This window comes from Solea solea, chromosome 16 (assembly GCF_958295425.1).
Source record: "Solea solea chromosome 16, fSolSol10.1, whole genome shotgun sequence".
NCBI lineage: Eukaryota > Metazoa > Chordata > Actinopteri > Pleuronectiformes > Soleidae > Solea > Solea solea.
In genome coordinates this window covers 21898764-21919385 of record NC_081149.1, presented here as the reverse complement: position 1 = coordinate 21919385, position 20622 = coordinate 21898764, and the positions used below count along the sequence as shown (strand labels likewise).

The window sequence follows — 20622 nt, the reverse complement described above, 5'->3', positions numbered from 1 at the left end:
ACAAGTCGCACAGGTTCTGATGATAGTAGTTTCACAAAGACACATACAAAGGATAACAAAAGAGCTTTGATAGCAAAGCTTTGATGACAAACTGCACTTTGATGTCAACAGTGCTTTGATACCAACTGAACTTTGATTAGAACAGTGCATGCGCCAAACACAAAGACTGGAGGTTATCTTAAACATAATATCTGTCAGATATATATAAAGAATAAGCAGAGTGATATTTTTGCCTTCTGGAAAGTTCTACACTCTCTGTCTAGCCAGGATGCGCCTATCGAGGCGGGACGCCAGCTCAATCACGCCATCGAGCGAGGTGGGCAGGTCATGTGAAACCGTCTCATCCTTTACATACTCTGCAAGCCCCAACAGAAAAGCGTCACACTGGGCCGCCTCATTCCACTCGCTCAACCGAGCCTGTGTGCAAAGGTCTATGGCGTAATCCTGTCAGCGACCCATGAGACCACCAGAGACGTCGGGACCCCGGGATGCCACCCCGAACACCTTGCGGAGCTTGGCGGTGAAGGCATGGAAGGAGGAGCAGGCTGGTGTGTGTCGCTCCCACTCGGCCGTTCCCCACAGTCAGGCGCGACCCGTCAGTTGAATGATGGCAAATGCCACTCTGGCTTCCTCCGATGCAAAGGTGTGGGGCTGCAGAGCGAAGAGGATGGAGCAGTTGCTGATTATTTTATTTTTAAATTTGTATCACATTTGCAGAAAATGGAGCTCAATTACTCAGAGCTCAAAGAAGTTAAACAAGTTAACCACCAAAACAATACATTCAATCACTCAACTTATTATATGCTAATGTCGTACAGACACTGATGTGATCAATTCAAAACTTTTTTAAATGTTTCCTTTTAAGTGACAATACTATGCAGCACAAATGTTACCTATTTTAAGTTGTATATAACTAAACTCTTACACCTATAAGAATGAGAAACACTCCACAAGAAAATCAGGCCTCACAGCGATTATGATGATCCATCCTTTATCTAAACAACTTGTTCTTTGAGGGCTTTGGGTGGAGCTGGTGCAATTTCCCTGCTGAATCTCTCAGGAGCAGAAAGATGAAATGCATGAATTATATATTAAAGGAACTGTCCCCCAGATTTTTCTTCCAACATGTTTCAAGGGGAGAGAACTTCTCCCACAGACACTGGAATTAGTAAGACTGCCTGGGTGGTCTTCTGTTTCCATGTGTATACACAAGTCTTTCCCTGGAGCTCACGGGGCGCCCCAAACAAGTCCGTAATGAAAGGAAAACTCACCTTGGAGTTTATACTTGTCATCTAGCATTCAGTTTTAAAATGAACAGGCAGAAAAGTTGATGAGCGCTCCGGAAAAGCAGCACTCAGGCTCCGCGGGGAGGTCGCATGCCTGCAGTGTCCATAAACACATGACGCTGAAACACTGCAGAGAGGATAATATAGTCTTAATTACACCGCTCTGTGTGTGTACTCTGAATGAGGCCGTGAGAGCAGAGCTTTATTTGGCCCTCAAGTACTTCTAGCCGACTGGCACTGGTGATACTGATACCTTGAATATTCCGGTGTGTTGCTGCGACCGTGCGCCAGTAAAATCAGTATTGTATTTGTGCAGCTGCCCCCGAGCCTTGTGCATCCTAGTGGGCTCATGTGTTCATCGTATGAATAGTTCCTGAAATCTGCTCACTTTTCGGCTTTGATGATGTCGTCTTTGTCTTCACAAAGATCCCGCTGGCTGAGTTTCTCCTCACGCATCTCAGAGTGGGTGTTTGTGTTTGGGCTCAGCAGGTACACACTGGCTCTGACTGGAACGTCAGGAAATCACTTTCATTTCTGCAAAAGAGCTCCTTCATTCCTGAAACACCTCGAAGTAAGAAAGGTTATGAAAGCATGTTCTAGACCAGGTATTATTGCCTTGGATTTTTTGTTTTTCTGGTCTGTAGAGAATCATATGAGAGAGTGGTTTGTTATATCATACATGATGGTGGCCCATTTTGTTCTCCTGTAAACTCACACACAGTTAAATGATGTCTTTTATCTACAGCCCTAATTGTTCACAGATACGCCACTGTTTATTTTCACTCTCCCTCACTTCTTATTTTTCTAGATTTTGTTTTGGAGGGAGTCATTTCAGTGTGGGGCAAATAACAGTCATTTAAATATCACGTTATAAACAGTTTTTGCTGTAAAAACTGGTTTAAAAACATTTATGCTGGTGCTGAATGCAGTGTTGCACAGGTAAACTGTTTTGTTAAAAAATCTTATCCCAAAATGTCATTTGTTATCTTGGGTACTTACCATGGCACATAGGGAGTGGGTACATAAATCCAGGAATCCTTTTGTTTCATATTATTTTGGTCACTTCAATGAAAAAAAAATCCCATATGTGTAAACCTCTTTCAAATTAAATTGTAATGAAATTAAATTAAATTTGTGTGATCCTACAAAATGGTTGTACGGGGGCACTAACACAGGCCAGGCAGATTAAAGATGAATACATTATTCTTTGTACGTCACAACATGTAGTATGAACAGTATTATATGTATTATGTTAATCACTTTGACGACTCTCTTTTACAGCCATGTGACAGCAGCAGTTGTCTGGTCTGTCTCCACGCACTGACAGGTGCTGTTAAAGAGAACACATCTGCTAATGTGTGCTCATTTTTGTTTGAAGACTCCATTAAATCAGATTAAGTCCATTAAGTTAAACAAACGATGTTCCCTGCATTTACGTCCCGATCGGTTCTTATCAGCCACGACTCGACTCAGCTGTGAAGGAAAAGCTCTGTTGACACAAACTTTCAATTTCAGTATCACGTCGTCTTTGGTGTGATAACAGAAATCAATAGCAACTCTCTGAAACTCAGATGACGACAGCAGAGGAGAGAATCGACAAGAATGCACGTGTGCGGTGCACCTGATACATGATGCACATTTTTAGGTGCATTAGTTCTCCTGATTTCTTCTAAAAGTGAACTAAAATGCTCCTCTGGAAGCGGATTATTTTATCTGGAAACACTGTTTTTAAATAAAAATCTATATTTTTCACATAGGCTTTAATTACATCTCTGCCATAAATAGTAGAATTCATTGACTTTCATTCATTTGTCTCGCTTGGTAGGTCAGTTAGTGACAGAGAGGTTGCCAGCTAATTAGTACAGTAGTTATTAGTAGTAGTTGTTTGATTTGTCTGTTGTTTTTAAACTCTATTTATTGATGTCTAGCAGGTTAACAAATGACATAAAAAGGCATTAAAGGATCTCTGCTGTCCGTGGCTTGACTGTGTTCTTGTTGTGCTCCTCTTTCAGAATACCAGGGTGCTGTTCAACATCCGCGTGGTGGGAGGATCAGTCTTTTACAGCTACCTGTCCCCTCAGGACGAGCGGCCGCTCTACCACCCTGCGGTCGACAGGTGAGGACAGAATACACGAAACGTGAAGTGAGCAGTGGTGAAGGGGAACTGACGTCACACACACTTTTTATGGTGTCTTAACACATCCAAGTACAGTGCTGTAAAACAGTGCTGTAACATGCCGCTGTTCTGCATGTGTTAATTGATTATTTCCATCACCAGAGCTCATAACACATATAATATTCCTGCTGAAGCCTGAACACTTACACTTGTCACAACATTTTATTAATGGAGCTCTTTTCAAGATACTAAAAGACACTTCAGAGTTTAAAATCACAAAAATTACACATTTCAAAATATAAAACATCTCATAGACAAGAAGGAACGAGGGCAGGAATGGGATTTGCAAAGCTCAACTTTACTGCCAGCTCAGCATCTGTAGCTGACAACCTTGTCTCTTCCTCCTATGAGCAACCTGGCATTGTTTGCCTAGATAGCTGAACTGGACCTGGACCTGAACCTGAAGTGGTTTATATATGAAATACTGTAACTTCAAATAAACTTGAATGAAATAAAGTTGAAATACGTACATGACATTAAGGAAACAGTCAGTGCATTAACATGCATGTTAAAAGTCCGATTTTAGTCAAAAAAAAAGACACAAAAACTAATAACCCATCAAAGTCAATATTTTGGCTAATTTTTGATATGTTCAAGACTGATTTAAAACAAACAAACAAAAAAAAAAACTTCAATCATACTGGCATTTAAAAGGTTAATCCTCAAATTGATTGAATGTTTGGTAGTTTTGAGCAGGACTGAAGTAGTTTAAGAGACTTATGTAGAAAAAAGCTGAAAAAACATTAATCTATGTTTTTATAACAGTTTTTGCTAGTGGACATTTTTGTCCTCCACTGACCTAAGAGTATAGTTTTTTTTTTCCTTTTGTTTCATTGATCTATTAGAAAAAAATCTCACACAGTAATTGTGCCATATGCACTAACACAGCCAAAACAATGGCTCGATCAAGAAGGAAAAACATGCCCAAATAAGGGATGGGACGATACCACTTCTTTGTGTCTGTTACCAATATCACAAACTTGAGTATGTTAGTCCGATACAGTCATTTTAGACCATTTATTAACTATGAAGCTGTTAACAACACATTTGAAAAACATAATTCTCAGACTGTGTGACACATATTCTTCTCTCAATAAGAAGAAATAAGCAGCCCAAAGATGACTGTAAAGCTAAAAATGCTCTTGCTGAGCAATATATAGGATTTTTGGATTGTAACGGACTTTACATTTTCATCTGTCCGATATCCGATCTTGACCAGGATTAGACGGACTGATACCAAACCTGGTTAGTGATTTAAAGGTGGAGAGTTCAGTACAATAGCTGGTGTGTTTGGGAAGAGAGTTCCAGAGGGAGGAGGGGGCAGCTATGGAGCCAACTCTGTTTCCCCAGGTTGAGTGTTGGTTGTTTAAAGAGCAGAGTATAGAAAAAGGAATGTGTTGGTTAGAGCAGGTGCGTGAGGCAGTGGACCTGGTTATGTGAGGGGAAGAGACAAGAGGACATGATTGATTTGTGTCTCCTACTCCTGGATAAAAGCAAATAACACAACAACAAAAAGATCCTGTGTCCTCTAAATCGAGTGTGTCTGACATGAACATTAGTGGACACATTACTAGAGTGGATTAACAGAGCACAATGCTTCCACTGGCAAGAAGACCATTTCTGGGACTGTTATGGTTGGCTGACCGCCTGTCTGGACACTGCATTCTCCTTTTATTAGACAAGAAGATGATTAGATTATTCTCAATATGTCCTTTTGTTGTGGAATAAATGGTGTTACGCCCGAACATTCAACACCGAAATGACCTAATGTCCCTCGCGCTCATTCAAATATGATCAAATTAAATCAATTGTAATGCGCTTTCATCTGATTTAATAGCATTTCTTGAGATCTGCCGGCAGACGGCCAGTTTGTGAGGACGTTTTGACAAAACAACGCGTCGTTATTCAACTTTTAAAGCTCTTGAAGTTTGCCATTATAAGTGGTTGTCTCTTTGGATGCAGGTGCTCACGTTTAAGGTTAGACAAAATGTTTACAGCAGCAACTGGAAACGTGACGTCATCTCACGCCTTTTTTTTGGCGATCGCATGTGTTGACGCCTTTCACTCGCTGAAGTGAATTGCTGTCTCAAAGTGGCATTTTAGCAAAGTCTTGGAAAGGACTTGCATTTGTGCAGTTGCTAAGAACTGCTTCGTTCATTCATGCGCTGAATGGTGCTGATGGGGGCAAACGCCTTTGAAATCCTTTGAAATGCAAATGGGCAGCACACTGTATCCTAGAAACTAATGTAATGATAGTGTTTAAACTCCAAAGATTCAGAAATATGCTCTGTGCCCAAGTCAACCCTCATCAAACACTACAAGAATGTACCACTGCCAAGTGTTAGTTCGTACTTTTAATTCTCTTCTGTCAGCCTCTTTCTGCTCTGTGTGTGTGTGTGTGTGTGTGTGTTAGATCATGTATGCATATTAGCATTGCCAGTTATCTTTACCATAATGGAATAGCTCAGGTTTTTGAAGTGTTGTTGTGTGAGTTACTTACATTTACATTTACATTTAAGCATTTAGCAGACGCTCTCATCCAAAGCGACTTACAAGAGAGGAATAAGCTACATAGACGAAGTCTTGGAAAGACCTCCACTCGATAGGAGCAGTGGGCTAATAGAGGGTGAGAGTGCCGAGGTGGATGCAAGCGCAGAAGGAGACGAAGGAGTGCAGGGGGAGGGGGGGAGGGGTAGGGTAAGTGCTAGGACAGAAGTTGCTCTTTGAAGAGTTGGGTTTTTTTCAATTGTATGAGCTGGATGAGCAGAAAATCAGTCTTGTCGTCACTCCAGATAAGGTTCCAACCTGGACTTCCTCCTCTGTGTGCCCGGTTAAAAGCACAGGGGTGGGACCTGTGGAGCATGCACAGAGTGTATAGACTAGTGTGGGTCTGACTGAATGCACACATGCCGTAGTAATCTGACTCCCAATCACATTAACTTTAAGTGCTAAATTCGATCGAGCACATTTTCAGACTAACATGTTTACATGTATGTGAAAAGTGAAAAGTTTGGTTTTTTATTTTTTTTTGTATGTAAATATACTGACAGACACAAACAGCTGACTGCACTGTGGCAACACTTCACCATTTTCTTGCCGTCTTACAGGAAAGTTTGTGTTGCTATATAAACACACCTGAACCCACTATTATCAAGGGAAGACCCATTTTACTGTGTTTTTTAACCTTCACTCTTGTGTCATGGTTTGGAAACCTGCCTTTCAAAGAGCAAAACTCCCTGAATCAAACTGCCAAATGGTCTAGTCGGCTGATGTCCAGAGTCGCTGTAAACCAGACAGTTGCAGTGAGTTTCTGCTTCATCCATGTGGTCGGAGATTTAAAGTCCCCAAGTCTAAGACTAACCTCTATACAAATAACTTTGTTCCTGCTGCAATTGCACTCTTCAAATAAGTCTTAAATAGTTTATTTGCTTTTTTAAACTTCACTTATTTATTCCATCTTATTTATTGGACGTCTGGCTTTTTTAAATTCCATGTTAATTCTTGTGAGTACTTGTCAATGTCCACGTTTTGTGTGTTTTTTTTATCGGTTTCCAATATATCTGTGTCTAATATGGATTCCTTCCTCCTTTTTACTGCAAAACAAATCTACCATTAGGTATAAAATAAAGTAACCTTACCTTACCGTATGAGATGTAGTGGCACCCAGTGGTGAGGTGGCAGATTGCAATACTCCTCCCCTCACCCTCCCTTTCTAAATGTGTAGGAGGTTCCTCCTGTGAGGCCTTCAGGTACTGTATAAATGCAGATAACCTCTGTAGAGTCTTTGTTTGGTTTGTCTATTCTGAGATACTGAGAGATTTGACACTGCAACACTTGCTCTCTTGTAGAAAAGCAAAAATCATTCTAACAAAAACAGGGTTCTTAATTTCAGGTGATTATACTCTAATAAAATCATCTTCCATTTCTGACACAAACTCATCTCATCCAGTGTTACATAATCATGCTCATCAGACAAGTCATTTCACTCTGTCTGTATAAATATGAAGAATTAATAAAAATAAAAAAAAAAAGGTTAGATTACACTGACACCTACTGGTTAAAATGCAGTAATACAGATATATTCCACATTATTTTTATGGAATTGCAGTGTTTAGTGACTTTACTGTGAAAACAAATACTGTATATCTCGTGCTTATGTCTTGCAGGGCTCTGAAGCTGTGCAGCTCGGGCGGACCGCCACATGTGAAGCTCATCATCGAATGGGAGCACAGAATCAAAGACTGGTCAGTGCGTCTGAGATCACAGACCACCGCATGTTTGCTCGAGGCATTTTTGCGTCATTCCTCTTTTTCTGAATCTCCTCTGTCTCCGCTCTGTGTCCCGCGATCACAGCCTGTTTGGCAACATCCAGGAAGAAGTGGTGAAAGATGCCGAGAGTGTGAGGAATCAGCAGCAGCAGCATGTGCAGCAGTACAGCTGCACCTTGGATGAGTGCTTTCAGCTTTACACCAAAGAGGAACAGGTGGGTGGCAGCTGTACTTATTAATAACATATTTATTTATTTATTTGGGATCACAATGAGATATGTTTATTTTTGTCAAAGGCCTTTTCCCACTTGTTCATGTGCAAAATACACAGTGCATATCACAGCTAAAAGTTACACTTGGTAAGGTCTTTATCCAAGTTATTTTGCATTTAAATTTTTTACATCTAAAGGTACACTGACAAAATGATCAGTGTTTATTTATTATGTTTTTAATACATTTTTTTAGCCTTCATTTAGCATCAAAACTCAAAATATGTTTACAAAACATGGCCATGTCCTCATAGAGCTGATCCACCTCCTGATAGAAACATAAACAGCTTATTCTGGTGTAATGGAACCAACAATTCATACAGTCAGGTAAACTGTAAACTTATATTTTCCAATTTCTGTCAAATGAAAATAATTTCACCTAAATTTTACACACTGGGCCTTTAATTCTTCATTACATGTATTTGTAATAGTTATTGCTTTTAAAATTTCATTTAATACTGTAAATTTGCAGTCTAAGTTGTTACAGTTGTTATGGCAAATGTTTAAATAAAGCAGATTCATGCATTTAACCTTCAAGTAGAGGATAAAGCAGAAGAAAATGGATGGATGAGTGTGTGTGTGTGTGTGTGTGTGTGTGTGTGTGTGTGTGTGTGTGTGTGTGTGTGGGGACTAAATAACAGAGTTGGACAGGTTGTGAGTGGGTTGTTGCCCTCACGTGTAAAGTCACTGAATCTGATTCAACACAGACACCTTTGTAAAACTGTTGCCTCATCGGGAGTCAGTAAATAGAATAGAATAGAATAGAATAGAAATACTTTATCCATCACCGTGGGGAAATTGTTTTAACATATTGTAACTATTGTTATATAAAACTTTATGGTTGTAGTGTCTCTTTATTTTTAATAGTGATTGGAACTGGTTTTTAAACCATAAAACTGGTTCTATGGTTCTTTCAACAGTTTCTTACTGAGGTCACTTTGTCTCATCTCTAAAAACTCCAAAGATCCACTGCTTCATACACACGTCATAGACTTGTCTATGAGTCTATTAGTAAAATTGACCATAAAAATCCAAATAGTTGATAGTTTATTGACTTTCAGTGATAAAAATATGACATTTAAATATGGGGTCATGAAGTTTAGTAATGTTTTGTATCAAAGCAACGAGGTGCTAAACTGTGTCACCACATGGTGGCACTGCAGACATGAGGTCCACACTGGTACACTGCTGTTGGTCTGTACTGACAAATGATCACAGGGTGGAGAGACAGCTAATAAACAGGACACACACAGAGGTTTTTACAGCTATTCTTGTTAGGACACTACACTTCCATCCATTCATTTACACAGCCAAACCAAAACCTTATCTCTAACCTGAAAGCCTCTTAGCCTCAAAGTGTAACTAAACCCCCTAATCTGAGGCCAACTCTACCCAATACATGATTTGAAAAATGCCAAGAAGTGGACAGGGAGCTGTGAGTGAGAGGTGGGAGAAGGAGGAGTACTGTGAGGACTACTGGTCCTGACAAGGTCTAAGGTCCTAAAGAGGTAACACATACAAGTACATACACACAGAAGATATTCATTGGTCGCCATAGTTACCGACCAATTTAAAACTTACTTCCATTACCAAGTGAAGCTGAGTGAGGTTTACACAACAACTTTGAGATTAAAGGTCCTATAGTCATACATCATTTTCACAGAGTGGAATAAGCAAAATAAAGGAGGTTCAGCTCCTCACGAGGAGGCGGAGAAGAGAAGTGATTTTGTTTAGGCTCTGTCAGTTTGATAAGTGTCTCTCTTATCTCTTTCTCATCTCGTCTCATCTCCACCAGCTCGCCCCAGATGATGCCTGGAAGTGCCCGCATTGTAAGCAGCTGCAGCAGGGCATGGTGAAGATGAGCCTGTGGACACTTCCCGACATCCTCATCCTGCACCTGAAGCGTTTCAGGCAGGTGGGAGAGCGGAGGCACAAGCTCACTACATTCGTCCATTTCCCCCTGGCAGGCCTGGACATGAAACCTCACATGGTGAGCCGCACCCACGGCCCCCATCAGCTCCCCCTCCAGCCTGGCTGGAAGCAGTCTCGACGACCCGACCTGGCTCCGCCTGACTACCTGTACGACCTGTACGCTGTGTGTAACCACCATGGAGGGATGCACGGAGGACACTACACAGGTCTGAATAACTCCTGAGCAATGTTTTAGTGTGAGTAGAGTCCTGAGTCCCTATTGTTCAAGTCTGGGTCCAAGTCTGAGTCTCCAAAGAAAAAGCCCAAGCCAAGTTACAGTGATCCAAGTCAAGGTTGAGTCTGAATTGTGTTATGTTGAGTTCTACCTGCTTACCCAGGCCTGGTGAATTAAAGGGGGCCCAGACCAGAACTTTGGGGAACCATTTACTGCGGGCACATGTTCACTTCATCCGTTTCCTCTGTTATTATGATTTCAGCCTTCTGTAGGAACTCTGTTGATGGCCAGTGGTACAGCTACGATGACAGCAGCACTGAGCCAGTTCCAGAGGCGGAGGTTTACACACGTGGAGCCTACATCCTCTTCTATCAGAGGAGAAACACCATCCCACCCTGGTCTGCCAGTTCCTCTGTCACCGGTTTGTCCTTTCACTCTCCCTTGAGCAGTTTGTTAGATTGAAAACAGTAAGAATCGTCATCATCATTTTCTTTGTTCGTAGGTTTAATGACAAAGAGTGTCGCACTCAATGGGGCACAGATAAAGATGTGGTTGGTTGATTGAGTCTTCCAAAACCGTGCTCCTCAGCAGCCTCAGTGTGCATTTTATTCTATTTTCGGGGAATTAGATTCAACCAAATAAAGGTTCTTTATGGTTGGAGACAGACAGGAGCTGCCTGTCATATAGTTCCTGGAGTCAGAGAAGCTTTGCTGTTTTCAGCTTAATTAGAGAATGGGTGGAAATGCTGATCATACTTTGTAATAACACAGATTTTATTTTGCTGTGTGAATGCTAGTTTTTTTTTTCTCACTTCAACTTTTAAGGAGCCAATAGATTAAGCTGATGGACTACTTGTTTTTATTGGTTATTTTATCTTGATGTGACAGGCCTGTAACAACTGTTACATCGTCATGGGATCACAGAGCTTTGTCACTGCTACAAGATGACGGTCATAAACTGTAAACCCACCATCTATGAACCCATCACACACATATTACACATACAAATACACAGTTCACCAGGTGCATCCCAGCAAATTGGTGTAATGAAGCGATATGCTTTAACTGTAACTAAACGTCTAAACCACTTATTCCAGGTGTAAACCAGTGTATATGGGTATATAGTAATGGTATTTGCTGATCCAGGTGCAAATCTTCACAGTTTTGTACTACTGTAATGTACTGTATTCAGATTTTGCATCACTGGTACACTTTTGTCATCTTCATGTCCAATCAGCATGAGGCTTGTTGTCCCAGACTCCTCCCCCCATTTGATAAACGCTGTAGCCTCTTCACCCTGATCCAAGTCAAGGTTGAGTCTGAATTGTGTTATGTTGAGTTCTGCTCTGACCTTCTGGCATTTTAGGGGAGCAGTAATGTACTGTATTCAGATTTTGCATCACTGGTACACTTTTGTCATCTTCATGTCCAATCAGCATGAGGCTTGTTGTCCCAGACTCCTCCCCCCATTTGATAAACGCTGTAGCCTCTTCACCCTTCTCTCTCCACTGCCTGAAGCGTTTGAGAGGCTCGTCTCACTTCACACAGCTGCAGCTCGGGGTCAGGTGTCAATGATTCCCTGCACTTCTCCCCAATCTCCCTCACTGAGCTCTCAGCCCACTTCATGGCAATTAACTGTGCTTTTTTTCTCACCTGTCTTGTTTAAATACATTCTTTTGCAGGCTCCACAAGCTCTTCCACCTCTGACCACTGGTTGGTCCGGCTGACAGGTGGCAGTAAAAGGGACAGCGTGGTGTCTGGAGAACCTGTCCCTGCAGCACCAGGGCCCATACCAGCTCCAGATTCTCCTGAGCTGCCGGTGTTTGGAGATGAACCCCTCAAAACAGCCGAAACAAGTAGGTGTGAGGAATACTGTGTATGATTTAGTGAAGGTGCAAAGGGAGATAGACGCTTACTCCGTACCACAAAAACTTTAACGAGGACTGAAAGTTTCCATAAACATTGTGTCCTCGATAAAGTTTTAATGGCATGAACTTAGTCCTCATGCAATATTCCTTAAGAAACTTTTTTATATTTTGATACAAAGCAGAAGGAAGTGATAGTTCAGCGTTAGCTGTCATTCCCATATGTGTTACGTAACACGTCTTTTCCTACAGACGGGTTTGAAGCCAAGCCATTTGTCCGGGGTACCCAAGGCAGAAGTGTCAGTATGAGATCACCAACTAAATCCAAGGAGAATCTGAGCAAAGTTCTGCCACTGCGATGGTCCTTTGGCTCCAAGGACCGCATGAAACACCCATCCCAGACCCAGCCTGCAGAGCTGGTGGAGTACTTGGAGTCTGGGCGCCGACCACGATGCACCAAAGACCCTATCATCACACTGGTGGCCACGCCACCACAAAGGACTGGCCAGCGAAGAACTTTCGATGTAGGACAGGACTGCAGCTCACCTAGTGGCAGCAGCCTTAGTTGTACAGACAGACTAAGCTCTGACACTTGCTGCTCCCCTAAAATGCCAGAAGGTCAGAGCAGATCTTGTGTGGAGAGAAACAACAGCCAGGGAGTGTGTAACAGCAGCAACAGCAAAGGCAGAGATGATGGTTCTCTGAGGTTGAGGTCATCTAAGAGAGCCAGGCAAGACCACTGCAGGACTCTGGATCTTCACCTGCAGAGAGGAGCCATTATTGGGGGTCATATCAGCCACAGTGCCCCTCCGAGCAGAGACTCCACTCTGAGAAGAACCAAGTTCCAGACAAGCGTGACCTCCAGGACACAAAAAGACTCACTCCACGCGATCATTCATCCTGAGGACAGGAGGGTGCACAAGGGACAGGAGGGTCGCAGCCATGACAGCCTCTTGTCGTTTTTCAAACCCGCTTTTATGAAGAAAGACATTCCTAGGTCACCGAACAATGGCCAAGATAGACGTATGTATGGCCATGGACAACTCCAGAAGCTGGCAGGCAGTAATTTAGCCAAAATGTCCCTGTCCAACGGGACGTTGACCACAGTGGCGCTGGAAGAGAGGAAGACCGGTGTCAACCCCAGCTGTGACACCCATAACTGCAAAGTACAACTGGTGAACGGAAAGGCTGGGAATCATGACACTGTAGATATGCAGCGTGCTCACAGCTCCAGCAACATCCAGACAAAGCTGGACCTGACGTTTCGCAGGTGTGCATCCCTGCAGAGGAACGGTGAAATACTGGTCCCTCAAGCTCATCGCATCCTGCTGTCAGACAAGCCCAACTATGCCACGCTGCAGCGGACACGATTCAGTACCACCTCCCTGGGTAGGCACAGACCTGTTTTTGAACCGCTTAGCTAGATTCATCTACTGTGGAGGCTTTTTTTCTGTTTGGCAGTCTATCATTGAGTATCACTCTATGATATACACACTTTTTAATACAAATACTTTGCAGTTAGGATTCAAATACTTGATGTTTAGTACGTATAAATTCAAACAGACCCAAACTACCCAAACCCTCAGTTCCCAGCCCAGTGCTCTCAGAGATCATAGAAATAGTTGGTACATAGAAGAGTAAGAGAACAGCAAGAAAAATGAATAATAACAAGACTGAGGTCATGCTCTGTAAGCTTAAATAATTGAATGTTTTAAAGTTCATGGATGGTGTGAAGACTCAACATGATTAGTATTTGCCAACTAGTATGGCAGGTATTTTTAACATTTTTAACACAGTTTGAATATCTGGAATTACCATGATGTCGTAATTTCATTGCGACTATTATGAATTGTAGTTATAGATATTTAATGCTGTGGTTTTGACTATTAAGAATGACGTTACAGATATCTACAACTACAATTCATACTAGTCACAATGTAATTAAGACTGATCAAAACTACAGTTACAGATATCTGTAATTCAGTTTTTACTAGTAAGATGTACTTTTGCCATTCATGTGTATGGGGTTTTTCCCTTATAGATATCTACAATTCAGTTGTAGATATCTCGCACTTGAATGGTGACTAGTCATAATAACGTTGTAGATATCTGAAACTGGAATTTTGAAGAGATATAATGGCAAACACCATACACATGAATGGTAAAAGTAGATTGAATCTCACAAGTAAACCTGCATTATTGATATCTGTAACTGTAGCTTTGACTCGTAAGAATGATAGATATTGTAGTTCAATATAAACAGCCATAACTATAACTAATAAAGGATAAGACACAAACTAGGCCAGGCTTCTGGACCGGATACACTATCTCAAGTCTCAAGTCTACTAACTATATGTAATCTGCAACGATGCCTCACTGTTCAGATGTTCAATAAAATCTTTCAACTTAACTCATCACTGACTCCAGAGGTTCCATCACTGGTCATCTCACCACAGTAATGAATACATACACATACATACAACTAGCCCCCAGCTAAACTAACAAGCTGAATGGGGGCGTATCACCACATCGTGTAGTGGAGGCAAACATACCCAATTAGTGTACACTGACATGGACAGTAGTCCAATTAAACTGATAGCTGTAGCTCGATATAACTGTGCATTTAAAGGTAAAGAGATCAATCATGACCATGTAAACAGGAGGTGCTGGTGTACTAGTAACATTTGAATGTTATAATGTAGAAAATACAGCAAAATAATATGTTTGTAATTATTTTTGGACTGGTTATGATATGACTGTTTGTTTGTTTAGTGCCTCTGTGACAGCCCAGAATGACCTTTGAACCCTCTGATCTCTACGTTCACACACAGAGAAGCTTGCAGCAGGAGTCGTCGCTGGAAACTAAGTATATCTTCTCTCTCTCCCCTTCATAGCACTGTTTTAAGTTCTTACCTATGTGTGTCTTAAACTAAATCTATGCAGTGGAATTTACTGAGGAAAGAAACTGCTGTAATGTGTTTGTTTGTTTTTTTACTTATAACATGGTTTCATATTTTGAGAGTTTGTGATCGATATTTGAAAGGCAGAGGAAGATTTAGTGCATTTTAGTCCATCATACTGCATAATATCAACATGTGTTTAGAAGGAAGGAGGTCAACCTAAAAGGCTGGTTGGTTAGTGATGTACACTGGAGCCTTTTCAACATATAAAGTTTAGCGATAATGAACTGAAACATGTGTTGTTGTTCTGAAACACTGCAAAAAAGTATTAACACCTACACTGTAAATCAGCTGCTACAACAACAACATGCACCATTGCTTTGTCGTGTCTGATTATTTTGCTGTTATATCACCAATGCACTCTATTTTTTTCTTCTTTCTTTATGTTGCTGTTTGACCAGAGCTTGCATGCTAACACGTTACATTGCTAATTTAGAGACAAATAGACTGTACCCAAATGAGTATGGAGAGAAATTAGTCTCAGTAATGACGATAAAATGCTATACATAACGACCAAAAAAGAGAAAAAAAAACAATGTTATATTGATTAGTGTGTAATGCATTGTATTAATGCAATATTTTTTACCTTAAAGCTAGGTTATGTTTCTCCCTTTAGGGGGCGCCACAGCAGATCATCAGCCTCCATCTTGTCCTCTTCTGTTACGTCAACTGTCCTCAGCTTCCTCGTCAACATCCTTTATATAATCACTATGCCTCCTCTGCACGTGACCAAACCACAACTTCACTTCTGAACATAACATTTGTTCTTGAAAATTAAAGCTAGGTTAATGATGTATGTATGAAAATGACATAATAACAGGCTGCAATTTGGGAAAAAAAATCCACCTTGGCATTGGCTCCACATCTAAAACTGAAAATTGTTGTGAAACTGGTTGTGTTTCTGTCAGAATGGGCTCTTTGGGCACGTTTTAGCAGGAAAAGCACAGGTGTTTGTGATTACATTAACGATGGCTCTGTTTAATTGCTGTCAGGACAGCGTGACAGTGAACCAGTATGCAAACTCTCCCTGAACCTGAGGAATACTGACGTGTTGCGCTAACAACTGATTAACAGGAGTTTATATCAGTTACTTTTAAACTGATGCAAACATCTGGCCTTTCATGTGTTCATGTACACTCTAAAGCTTAGTTTTTCTATTTAGGCCCAAAATTTGTGGAGGAACCTATTGTTTTCCTTCAGATTATTATTATTATTATATCTGTGGCTTTGTGGTCATTTTTTGAGGCGGTCGTCTAAGTGTATTTCTCGTACCAATATTTTTGGAAAAAAACATTTGTCACCAGTATTGAGACTGATTTCTCTCCAGTTTGTTGTTTTTGTTTGTTTGCTTCTGGGTTGTCAAGACATCTCATCTACATCATGTCACCAGCAGATGGATAAACTGGAATGTTTGAGAAAGCTTAGATTCCACCACATGTTTTGTGTTTTTGGTGGGAAAATGGGCAGTGGATATTAGATTACAGGTGACACGACTAATCTGATCTATTACAGCCCCTGGGTGTGTGTGTTGTGATGTGTTGTGTCCTGTTAATAATCATGTTTTGACACATTCACATTGTAGTGAAGTAACCACCACAGAGTGAGCCATCAGTTATACTTCCTGTTTTCTTTACTTTTAGTTGGTCATGCTGAATTGGCATTCACAGCTACTGTTTTCTGTTTGTTGTTATTATTATTATTGTTATTGTTATCATTATTCTCACATATTGTTCACTCCCATTTGCATTTTCTGGGTAAATGCACATATTGTAGTTGTTTGTGAAAGTACTAGAGAAGCTGAACTTCAAGACAACAAAGTTAACTACATTTTTATTTCATTTTCACTTCACGATCGGTGTCTAATTATCAACTCACATCCTTTGTTGACTTGCACATTGTAATTTTTGTCACTGGGGGATTATTAAAAGTGTGAGTGGAGATGGATTAATGTCACATAATGTCTGTATTTACATTTCATGTTTGTGTCATTTTAAACTACTTTCATTTGTCAAACCACACTCTTTACCAAAAGGAATTCTGAGACATTACTTAAGGCTAGATTATATTTTATTATTAACTTTTTTAAAACTCTACATTTTTTACCTGATGTGTAATTATGTAATTTAAAAGTGTATGTTTCAGGTCAGATTATTACATTAGTGAGGGTTGAGTCGGTCACAACACACATACAGTAAGTCCCAGTACTGGACTTTCTACAGTATAATGTCTGCTTAATGTGTACTGCAAGTTTTATGGATTAAACACAGTATTTCTCACAAATAAATTCATTGTTGCTGATTGTTTTATGACAGCATGGACGATGTTTTATTCAAGACAGCCTGTTTCTTCTGGTGAGGAGTGTGAGTGTCAAGTGAGTCACACACTCAAACGTATACCAAAGCATTTTCTCAAACAGAATGGCTGATTTATAATCTGTCAATTACAACCTTCGTGGATGAAATCAAGTCAGTTTGTGTTTGAAATAACCTCTGACAACTTGTGCGAGGCTTTTACATGTTTTTTATCAGGTGGAAAATTAACCAGTTGGGCTATAATATATCAACTGTGAAATTAATGGTTGGAAAAGTACGAGCTATAATCGATTTTTGCAAGCGATCAATAAGTAACAATACATTTTATTTATTTCAAGTGAAAAACTGCATATAATGGATGTCTTGGCCCTTTACATGCATAAATGAAATCTTTCACTGTCACAACACGACCTGCAAAAAAACTGCACTTTACGATGTACATTACATGAGAGGGATTATTAGAGGTTGTGCCAGATACAAGAATCTTTTTCATAATAATGTGATCATATTGGTTGGTATTTATTTTCTTTTTGATTGAAGGAAACTTTGTGAACAGGTCTCCAACTGCAATTTCACTGCAAGGTTCACCTCTAGTCATTCATTCATCATCATCTACCGCTTCATCCTCCACATGAGGGTCACAGGGCTGCTGGTGCCAATCCCAGCTGACACAGGGCCAAAGGCAGTACACCCTGGACCAGTCTTCTATAAAGTACCTAAGAGTGAGTAAAAGTACAAGTTCCCAGAAAATGACTTTGGTAGAAGTTGATGTCACTTTTTATAATATTAAGTGAAAGTCTTAAAGTTTATGACATGTATTGTACTTAAGTATCAAAAGTCACTTTCTGATATAAAATGTACTTAAGTTTTAGAGGTAAAAGTATTAATATAGAGCCATGCTAGCTCAGTGGTAGGGTGAGTTGTCTTTCAACTGGAAGTTTGCGGGTTCAATTCCTGGCTCTGTCTCTGTCTAGTCTATATGTGTCCTTGAGCAAGACACTTAACCCCATGTTGAAGCGTGTGAGTGGTTGAAAACTATTGTGTAAAGCAGCTCATCAAGACTAGAAAAGCTCTATATAAATACAGACCACAATACCAACTTGTCTTCTTTTGATTTTATTTGGTCGTAACGAGTAACAAAGATAGTTAGAGGAAATGTAGTAGAGTAAAAGTTGCTAGAAATATAAATAACAAAGTAAAGTACAGCTATGTGAATTACAGTTTAAGTATTTGTACTTTGTTACATGACCACATAGAGACAAATAACCATCCACTCTCACACCCACGGTCAGTTTTTTGTACTGTAAAGGCCAACGCACTGAGCACTTCACCGACCATGGGTCCCACCTTTAATTTGAAAATATTGTGGTTCAAAAAAGGGAACGGAAACCTCACACATCCACTCCTGAACACAGGTGTGAAAAGCGAAAAAAAGAGAAGAAAAATAGAGACTCTCACTCGTGTGTGACTTCCAGATGAAGGTCTGGCACCTCTCGCCTGTCGTTATTATTTGAATTAGATTTAGTTTCACAGTTCATAATGATCTGATAATAATTCAGTCCACTGCCCGGGAACACGATGTATTCTGGCTCCTAATGTGAATATGTAGTCTGGGGAAAATATTAAATCTGTTGGAGCCTCTGTTTGTTATAATGTCACTCTGACTATGGCTCTCGCTCTCTCTCTCGCACACCTAAACACATCTATCATACACACTGTTCCATATTAGTCTCCTTATTTGGCACAATCACCACTTCACCCAAGGGCATTAGAGGATATTTTCCTCTGAACACATGTTTGTTCTATGATGTTTCTAAGAAAAAGGAAACGAGGTGAAATGATGAATTATCTGTTTGGCCCAGCAAAGGTGATCAAGTTTAAATATCATCAGTATATTCAGTGCATGATTCTGGAGTTACCTTTACAGATACAGGATTCATTTTATTTATTCCTTTATTGTGTCTTTGTGTTTTTGTTTTTATTGTGTTAGTAGTTGGGATCATTGTAAATGTGGATGATGATTGTTTAAAAACCCAAGAGAGAGAGCATGTTGTTAGGGATTCAGAATGAAAATTGTTTTATTGTTGTTTAGTTTGAGGAAGTTAGACGAGAGCCAGGATTGGATTTCCTCTAAGCAGTGGGAGAGGGACGTGGGTGGGAGAGTGGAAGAGGGCCTGGTGGAGACATAGAGCTGGGTGTCATCCACACAGCCATGGAAGGAGATGTTAAATTTTATGAAAATATGGCCGAGGGGAAGGAGATAGATAATGAATATGAGGGGCCCCAGGACAGAGCCCTGGGGAACAACACATTTGACCGGGGAGGATTGTGATCTGTAGTGCGGTCACAAAGACAGGAAGTGAACCAGGTGTCAGAGAAACCGAGTGAGGTGAGACTGTCCAGGAGGATGGGGTGGGAGACGACGTCAAATGCTGCTGTGAGATCTAGGAGGATGAGGATGGTGAGGTGGAGGTGGACCTGGGCTGCAACTGTTTTGGAGATGAAAGGTAAGTTTGAGATGGGGCGGAAGTTATTCAGGTGGGTGGGGTTTTCAGGTTTCTTCGGTACTGTAATGTAGACAGTATTTAACAAGAGGTGGACAAAAGTGGGGATATTTTGGTAAAGTGAGGACATTATTGGCTGGTCTTTGTATCTTTAGAGGGCTTTTTGAGGGTTAAAACTTGGTTTTAGGGTTAGGGTTAAATTTGGGTTTAGGTTAAGGGGCTAGGGAATGCATTGCATGTCTATGATGGTCCTCACTACAAATTAAGCACTGTGTGTGTGTGTGTGTGTGTGTGTGTGTGAATTGAATTATTTGAAGGCCATTTTGTCTGAGAAGTAGTGCCTCTTGACATTCATGACACCTGACAAGATTCTCTGTTCCATGTGTTGTCTGACCTTGCATATAAGAAAGAGGATGAGGTACTTACATTGGATTCAACACTTTATTGAGACTTTTACTCCCACACATTTTATTTATAATAAGCTAAATCTGATGTGAACGTGACACGGCAGATGTCATGTTAAAAGAATCAAGATGATAACATGAAGCAGGTTACAAGAGACACATCACAGAGCACATTCCCATAGCAACCACATCCCAGAGATGTGTGGGGACAACTCAGCATCACAAGTGGCCACTTATATTCCTCTCTTTCTACTTCTTTAGTTGAGTAGGACATTACACATTACTCTCATTCCGCAGTTTGACAAAATGAAACTACATAGACGCATGTATTGTACATAAAGAGGAACATATAGACGCATCAGGCATGTCTTTGTCAAGAATGCAACTAATTCTGCATGAACCGTGTAACATCAATAGATGTGATCATTACCAG

General features: G+C 40.6%; 1 protein-coding gene across 2 annotated transcripts in view; it reads left to right on the top strand.

The window, feature by feature from the left end:
- Positions 1 to 17254, top strand: part of usp43b (ubiquitin specific peptidase 43b) — a 75706-nt gene extending 58452 nt beyond the window's left edge. The window contains exons 9-16 of one of the 2 annotated variants that reach the window (XM_058653763.1): positions 3299 to 3402; positions 7629 to 7706; positions 7816 to 7945; positions 9795 to 10137; positions 10408 to 10566; positions 11827 to 12000; positions 12262 to 13398; positions 14841 to 17254. In XM_058653763.1, the coding sequence (XP_058509746.1) occupies positions 3299 to 3402; positions 7629 to 7706; positions 7816 to 7945; positions 9795 to 10137; positions 10408 to 10566; positions 11827 to 12000; positions 12262 to 13398; positions 14841 to 14875 (2160 nt within the window). In that variant the 3' untranslated portion in view covers positions 14876 to 17254. Of the gene's footprint in view, positions 1 to 3298; positions 3403 to 7628; positions 7707 to 7815; positions 7946 to 9794; positions 10138 to 10407; positions 10567 to 11826; positions 12001 to 12261; positions 13399 to 14781 lie in introns of both variants that reach the window. The other variant, XM_058653764.1, reaches the window with a different exon arrangement.
- Positions 17255 to 20622: the final 3368 nt, after the last annotated feature.